Source organism: Arctopsyche grandis, chromosome 11 (genome assembly GCF_051622035.1).
Source record: "Arctopsyche grandis isolate Sample6627 chromosome 11, ASM5162203v2, whole genome shotgun sequence".
In the NCBI taxonomy this organism is placed as follows: Eukaryota; Metazoa; Arthropoda; class Insecta; order Trichoptera; family Hydropsychidae; genus Arctopsyche; species Arctopsyche grandis.
The window spans coordinates 5,924,785-5,933,614 of NC_135365.1; the positions used below are offsets into that span (position 1 = coordinate 5,924,785).

General features: G+C 38.5%; 2 protein-coding genes across 2 annotated transcripts; both read left to right on the top strand.

The window, feature by feature from the left end:
• The first annotated feature begins 1,446 nt into the window (after positions 1-1,446).
• Positions 1,447-4,532, top strand: LOC143918882 (uncharacterized). The gene is made up of 4 exons (XM_077440972.1): positions 1,447-1,594; positions 3,242-3,481; positions 3,552-3,710; positions 4,187-4,532. The coding sequence occupies exons 1-4, from the start codon at positions 1,489-1,491 to the stop codon at positions 4,315-4,317; spliced, it is 636 nt and encodes a 211-aa protein (XP_077297098.1). The 5' UTR covers positions 1,447-1,488; the 3' UTR covers positions 4,318-4,532.
• LOC143918884 (membrane protein BRI3-like) lies at positions 4,187-5,784 on the top strand. Its single transcript, XM_077440973.1, has 2 exons — positions 4,187-4,845; positions 4,925-5,784. The coding sequence occupies exons 1-2, from the start codon at positions 4,794-4,796 to the stop codon at positions 5,176-5,178; spliced, it is 306 nt and encodes a 101-aa protein (XP_077297099.1). The 5' UTR covers positions 4,187-4,793; the 3' UTR covers positions 5,179-5,784.
• The last annotated feature ends 3,046 nt before the right edge of the window (positions 5,785-8,830 follow it).

Below are 8,830 nucleotides of genomic sequence, written 5' to 3' on the forward strand. Positions count from 1 at the left end.
GCTATTTTCGAGGCGCGTGCTTTATAGCTGTGGGGTCAGCGTGCCACGTGTAAACGACTTTGTCGCGGTTGCCTGATGACATCACTGTTGGGTTTCGTTCGTTTTACGATCGAGTGATGAACTCTTTCTTCTGGAATGGTCGAAGCGGTCGTTGCCCTTGAGTTATGCATGTTTGTATATGATCGATGATGAGATCACTGATTTTGATTCGTGCTAGATTCCTACAGGCCAAAGTCGCTTCAAAGAGATCCACGCACTGCCAGTGCTCCGTCCAGAATGCCTTCATATGGCGTAAGTACCTGCTTATAAAGTGCAGGTCGCTCACTGCATCTTCGATGTCCGTTTACTTCCCTGTTGTTTAGGCACGTATACGGATATGCAGTCCCACGGTCTAATGTACTCAGTCCCATGCTTTCAAACCACGTTCCAATGTACTCGGTTCTGGGAACTCTAGTGGGAAGCGACCGCATGCCGTTACCGACCACTTAAATCCATTCGGAGGTCTCCATTAGCCTGGAGATAATCCTTGAAAACCAATTTATAACGGCGGCTCCTTTTAGCATATGCCACAGTATGATGGACTTTTCGGCCCTTCGACTTTTGGGCGAGCGCTTTGTGACCAATAATCACCGAACCCAGCAAGACAGCAATAGATTCAGCAATCTTTCAAGCGGAGAAAGAGAGGCGATGTTTCAGAAATTTTAATATATAAATTAAAAACTTTATATATCTACAGAATAGGGGAAATGACGTAGGAGATTGTGGGCAGGGATTGATATGTTGACCAGTTTCCCGGCCTAATAAAACACGGTTGTGTTTGTCGGAAGCTTCTTTTTATTTGTTAAATTATTTACAGATGCTTATATGGCAAACGGGTTACATCCCAAATGTAAATCGCTACCAGGATAACCGCCGCTATGAAACTCGCGCACGTTACTAGAATCTCGATCACAGAAAATCTGACACCCAAAAACTCCATTAATCGAAAGCTTACCACGCGAAATATTGTACTAAGGAAAACTCGTGTGCCAGATAATCCGTATTCGCAATTTTTGTGGCAACGATTGTCGTGCGCTTGCGTGACGTGGTTCATTTCCCATTGCCGCCTTTCAAAGTGAGACTCTTTCAACTGCATTTTCATAGCATTGGTTTATTTTTGAAGCCCTTGTGTTTGAAGCTAGTTTGATAGTAAATGAGCTCAATCCTTTATTCATATTAATTAAAACTAGATATAATTTTCTAACCAGTCGTACAATATTCACCGTTTCACAACTTCCTCGCATATTATCGGTGTATTACAGCAGATTCTTAACAGGGGTATCTATAAATCTGCAGTATGATCGCCAAAATTCCTAAGAACCCTCAGTATATGCCTCAGAACCTAGGATTCTCAAAATTGTACTTAGGCCGCTTCTACGCTTGGTAGCAGTGACTACGTACATCAACAGTTGGCAGCAGTAACTGTATTTGACAGTTGACACTTGACAGATGGCGGCCAGTCAAGGTCGTTTAAGCACTGGTGGAATTATTGAAGCTGGTGGTGATTCCTCGTCTAGAAATGACACTAGCCACTCCAGCCCCATCATTACTCCTAGTAATTTTATTTTCTATTCAAGTTTCGAACACAAATGTAATATTATTGTTTTTATATCCTATATCGACCATCTTGGATCTCAGGTATCTCATTATTTTAACTAATTCGTATGAATCAAAATATATAATTCATATTGCTCAGTTCAAATGTATTTAGAGGTTTGCATAAGCTGAAGGTCGTCGAATAGGAATCGAGGTTCAAAATTTACCAACTACCAAACTAAATTAAATAGGGCATATTTGAATTGTTCCCATCTGGTCGTTGTTATGCAATAATACATCATACTCCACACAACGTTTCTTTGAATTATCGTCATATTTATACTTTGCCCATAAGAAATGTTCAAACAGGTACATATTGTAAGTGTTTTGGTGTCATCTTAGAATGAAAATACTTATTTAAAATTGGTATATCATGCCCTATAATACAATACTTTTAAATTAAACGATGTATATATTAGCAACTGAAGGTACATAGATTCTCGGAAGAATCTCATTGAAATGTTGCCGCCTCGATGGAAATAAATATTATAATGAGTGACTTTGAATTTTCAAAGCCATTTTATCATAGTTCAATTACATAATCGCTTTTTTTACCAGATGTGTCGTTAGGTTTAAGTTAACTCAGCGAATTTATAAAGTATGAACATTTCAGATCACTAGTTAGGCTCACGCTTTGCGCTCAAAAGCAATTATTACGCATCACTGCGACATTACGTTTCGACTATATGTCAACAGAAGTCTCGCGCGTTCCTAGCGTTTATACATACGTCTTAATACGTTCAATAGCACAACTTTTACTATCCCGAATCGAGATCGACGATTTCGTATATTTCTCCTTAAAACACAAGTCGCACAATTGCATCATCGCCTTCCTGTACAAGCATGCAAAGCCAACCTTTCCTGAAATATCTTCGATCACACAAGGGCAAATACACGATTCGACTTGTTCTATATAGACAAACTCTAGTCCAAAAAACCCCCGAAAGCGTGATCTCATCATACAGCTGCGCACCAAAAACCCTCGAGCCCATAGGAATCTTCGAGAACATGATCTCACCAGTCAAGCTACGCATTGCACAACCGATCAGGATATAAACCAACGCACCAGCCCCAGACGCCAGAGAGCTTCTGGAGCTCTGCCTGCCCACTCCTCCGATATCGAACAACTATCTCTTTCGCCGTACATACAATAATACTTGTATCCTCTTCCAAACACAGGCGGGTTTTTCTATAGGTCGGGAAACGGTCAAAACATGATCATCCGTCCTTTAACTGGTGACCTCCAACAGAACAATAAAGAAACTTCTCCTATAAATCTCGAAAATATCCAACAAATGGAATGAATTTGGGGTTCTGTCAAATGGGGAAATAAGCGGAGACGAGGAACGAACCGGAAATGTATTGACATTACCCCTTCGAGACAAATCATATCTTCGTTTTCGCTATAAAACGTATGTATATATGTATGTAAACGTCAGAAACGTGCGCGAATACTGATTTCAGCACTTGAGACATCTGTTAACATACAGTCGAAACATGATGTTGCAGCGAAGCACAATAATTGGTTTCTTGAGCGCGAAGCGTGAGCCGAACTAGTGAAAAAGAACCATTATCTGTTTTTTTAAGTAATAGTTATTTGTTACAGAAAAAAGTCAGCCGTCTTATTTGAATTTATCAGGACAGGCTAAAAGTGGGTATAGAATTGCCCGGGACTTCGCTTTGAATATTGAAAAATGGTTTGGTGCTCACGAAAACGGAACTTATTTTTGCCAGGCATTAAGTCGACAATATGGCCGCTGTGAATTAGAAAGATATCCCGTAGAACTAAAAAATCTAAGTTCAAAATTTGAAAGCATTATGTCAAACATAACTTTGGCACTTAGTTGTAAGTTTATAATGTGTACGTCTTGATTAAGTATTTTGTGATTAGTTTTCATTACACTTCCTCATTTTAGCTGTTGAGGCGATCTCCGTTCAGTACAGCGCTTTGGCAAAATTAATGCCCTGTGATGATCCACTTTTTAACACTTGGTCCATTACAAAATTGTCTAGGGAAATGGATAAGATTTACAAAATGTTGAAGGAAGAAACGAATGTTAAACGTGTCATAAGAGGTATGTTGTTTGGGTCTATCTCACGGCACCGAAAGTCAAAAGATCGAAAAAGCAAAGATCGGAAGGCAAAGATCGAAAATCGAAAGATCTTAAGTCGAAAGATCAAAAAAAAGGGTGCATGGTAAACGGTACTATGTATGTATATATAATATATTATACAAATTATCTCTCTTTTTGTCATACAGCCTTGTTTAATGTGCGCGCGCAGGATACGGGAGGAAAAGCCTGTTCCTCTTGTTCCTGTTGTATCCTGCTCGCTCAAATTAAGTGAGGATGTACGATGGGGGGGGGGGGAGAGAGAGAGAGAGACTTTTACCGCACGCCACTGATATACATATATACTAACCGTTTTTCATATGTTTGCATGGTAAACGAACTTTTTATATTTTTTGACTGTCGGTGCGGTGACCCATGTTGTTTTTATTCAACGTCATTTTTTTTGTTCTAATGTTCTTTACAAAATCATCGTGTTTCAGAAAATGTGTTCCACTGTCGAGACGAAGACCTGTTAGAAGTTTATGTTAGCGCTTGGGAATTTAATACGCAGATAAAGAGTTCAACTATAAATCTATTTTTAATTGAATTAGACTTTGATAGGAATAAATAGTATAAAATGAAAGTGTTTTATTATTTGATTAGATGTTGAATTGCATTGTTAATGAAAATACAAAAAAATATTTTAAATTAACTATCCTTCATTCCAATTAATTTTCTTACTAAATTCGTTATTTAAGAATTAGCGATAAATATTCGATGTATTGTTGAGTAATTTTCATGTTATTGGAATTTCCTTATCAATTAAATTTTATATCGTTTTGAACCATAGCGACATAGTTTGTTTACATGTGTCTTCCTGTTTATCGAAATATACCATTTTGGAATATTATTTATATAGGTATTCACGGTATGAAATGTTTGCACTTGTCAATAAGCGTATGAAAACTTTGTAATAGATTAGATAAAACCGTACGCTGATAAGCCACAAATATCAGTCCCATAATCGGCTATTTCAGTATCGGCTGTGACTGTGAATTGATTTTATTACCTGTATTAAGATTTGTAAACTCCATTTAAGTCTTCAATATGGATCCAAAACATCCACGAGACCACCCGCCACCTTATGATCCTCGTCCAGGTATTTTTTTTTAATAATAAGATTAACATAGATACATTGATATATTGGTTGCTGTGACTAATGGTGATTCGTCATTCAGTTGGAGAAATGTATGCAGGACCTGCTTCTCAGCCCGTGCACATGCAAATGAACATGCCTCAGCAAGCCACTGTGATCGTTCAGCCGAATGTGATTCTCATCGGCAGATGTCCAGCTTGCAACGTTGGAGTGCTGACTGATCATTTCTCATGCTTGGGCATATTCTGTGCAATCTTCTTCTTCCCTCTTGGAATATTGTGCTGTCTCATGATGACGGAGAAGCGATGCTGTCATTGCGGAGCTCATTTCGGTTGAATCCAAATTGAAACAATATCTAAATCGACAATTGGTGGTTCAACGACAAAATCTACCTGAAAATTAGTGCAGACAAAATGTACCCGCGACAAAATTTTTTTTGTTACTTTTTCCATTAAAATAGGAAAATTTAGGATTTTGTCGCTTGAACATTATTTCCGTGGACATTTTGTCAGTGCACTAATTTTCGGGTATATTTTGTCGTTGAACCTTTTGGACTTGCACCAATTGTCGTGTAACCCTAATAATCAAGTACTAAATAACGAAAGATTCATCGATAAAATTTTAAAATGCTTTAACTATATCATAAATAAACTTTCTACAACATCTCTATATACTTTTGTAAAATACTTATTTTCTATGTGTTATAATTTCCTACATCAAAAATATATTAGATTTATTTATTTTAATCAGATCTTTCATTGGAATGTGTACATAATTTATAATTTTAAATGTCTATTAAAATAATCAACTAAATACTTTCAACATATTGTTTTTATTTTATTGTAATAGCACAAACTTGCATGACATTGAAAATTAGCTCAATCTCTTATTAAGGTAGCATTGTGACACTGACTTTTATTGTGAATACAATGAAATGTCTTGGGACAGGTATGTATTTATTTTGTTGCCTCGCGTTCTCATCTGAAAGGGATGAAAAGGAAAATGGTAATGATTTAATCAAATACATGTCATGTCGTATTGTAGGGGCTCTACGACATGGACGAGTTTGGTTCACCATCCTGTTAGTGGAGTTGGCATGTTGGTGGCGACTTAACTTCCTTTTACTTACCGCCCGTCACATTAAAGAGTCATGTTTACAACAATAACGTAATTTCATTCCTTACGCCCCAATTGTATATATCTGGTGCTGATATGTACATATATACAATTGGGTATATACAATATAAATATTCTTAAGCAAATATTACATTTTTATAATGTAATATTTGCTTAAGAATATTTTTGCAAGAAAAGTGAAATTTTGGAAGTTTTAATCCTCGGGCTTGTATTATGTAACTTAAACTTGATAGAAATAGGAAGATTCTAGTGAGAAAACATTAGTTTTTCTGTAAATTTTATGAAATTCAAGAAGTGATAATAATTATTTTGAATAAAAACACCAATATTTTTTTTACTACCGCCATCTATGTATAAAATTAATGACTAAGAACTGTCACCGAGATTAAAAATCTTCGGGCCTGAAATGCTTCTTATACGATATTTTATCTCTATCGTAATGGCGGAGGCTCCATTTACTTATATTGATGACCTAAATGAGCCATATGGCAAAGTATGAAAACGATCGGATAAGAGGCAAACTTTTTCCCGAATTATAATCGTAAGTGAAACGTAAAGGAGGTATGTAATAATAAAAATTGATTTAAAGACTAAAATTGGACTTTATTATTAATCTCGCGGAAAATCTTAGTATTTTTTTATTCATTGCTTCTATTTTGATATGGTGGGAGGATCTTGGACTTCTGTCCTCCTTGGGGGTCGGAACATAGCCGAATGCCGAGCCAGCGACACTCTTCCACATCCAGACACCTCTGAACGACATACTTTTGCCAACAATTAATCATACTTGTGTATACGTTGTTACTTCAAAATAAATACCATATCCAACATATAGCTGTATTTAATACCGAACACAGACGAACCTGTCTATAAAACATGGCGGACTGGTGGTGAAGAACACCTTCACAACTAGATTAGTCCCCATAATCTCTAGACTCAAAGTGCATGTAGGCTAAACAATGGCCGCTATTTGGTCCCTTCGCAAAAGTGACCGACCGTGGAAATACATATCCGGGTACATGCCTAAACAATAGGGAAGTAACCAGATGCCTTGAGCGACCGACCCGTTATAAGGCGGTACTTAGGCGATATCAAGACATACTGGACGGAGCACTGCCAGTGCGTGTATCTCCTTAATCACCAATAAATGCTATGACACGACTTTGGCCTTTTACTTGGATCCACCACCCACCTCTACGCAACAATAGCTATAGTTAGTATGATGGACTTTTCGTCTGCCAGATGTTCCGCTATAGAGATTTTAGTGACTTTGTGACCAGTAATCACCGAACCGTTACGAACCAACCAGTGGCGTAGCTACCGCGCCCGCAGACCCCGCAATGCGGGGGGGCGCCACGAAGCGCGCCCTTTTTACTGATTTTTTAATTTGTTCCGTAATTTTTTTGAAATAACTTTTTTAAAAACTTCTCTTATTTTCCAACCTATTTTTACTATATGTGTATGTACTATGTATATGTATGTACATACATTATTTTACATATTTTGAATTCATCATTATTGTGTAATTGATCTATGCCAATAGGGCTAGAAGACTGCCGTCTTTTTCCATCTTTTGAACGTCAGTGCCTCTTTTCAACTTATTTTCTGAGAATTCTCTCTTATTCTTGTATATATTTTTTCAATGTGTTAGCAATAAAACAAAATTATATGATTAAAACTGTAGGCGGGGTACTGGAGTGTTGACCGTATCCCCAGCCTAACGAAACACTGTTGTGCTAGTTTTATAAAGTTTTATTGTTTGCCTATGGTTGTACAAAGGTATTATATTTGGGCAAAAGTATGGCGTTCAGCGGTCTCTGGATATGGTAGAGTGTCACTGGCTCGGCATTCGTTTATGTTCAGAAAGTCTCTGGATGCGGCAGTGTGTTGTTGGCTCGTCGTTCGGCTATGTTCAGAAGGTCTCTGGATGCGGCAGTGTGTTGTTGGCTCGTCCGGCTGGTTGATCTTCCAAGTCCGCGTAGTGTAGTGGTGGCTGGTCAGGAGCTGTATGTTGACTGGTCTGCTGCTGTGTGTCGACGCTTGCTGCTGTGGGTCGACTGGCGTTGTTTGGGTTGTACCTCCTTTTATAGTGTTTCTGGAATCACCTGACCGATGGTGGTGGTTGTTGATGCGTAAGCGAGGAATTTGCTTTTGTCGATGGGGTGGACTTTTCTGGAACGATTGGCGCCGTTCCGCTCGATGTAGTTTAATGGCGGCGGCGTGTTTCGACCGTTTTGGTTCCACTCGACTGGTAGGGGCGTTCCGCTTGAGTTTAATATAATGGCTGCAGGTGTGCGTCGTCTGGGTTTCGTTCCGCTCGAGTGTGAGGGGTGGAACATTCTCGAAGGAACTGGCGATTGATTCCAAGAAGTGCACGTGTTGTGTGGTGAGTTCTGCGAGGAATGTGGTTTGTTGTTGTGGAATATTCTCGAATGTTTCGATGACGATGACGATGACGAGATTCCTACAAAACCAATAAAATTTATAAATTTTTCGCTGTCACCATTAACAGGTGGGAAGTTTTTAAGGAAAATTCACCATCTTGTTGGTCGTCCAGATTAAACTACTAATGCACTTCGATATATAGGTATGTAGGCATATAGTACAACTGAAATGATCTCATCAGGTCACTGCGACACATATCCAGGAAAGTCATTAACGCATGGCACACGCTCGCCTCGTCAAAAGGTCGACACTTATTTCTATACACGTATCTGGGAAACAAAGCAAGAACACACTGAACCCATAAAAACCACGAACTACGTCCAGGCGTATGAACCCATAAAACCACGCTCGCAGCATAACTAGGGCAGCGCGAGTACCAAGAACAAAAGATGTGCACACGACACAC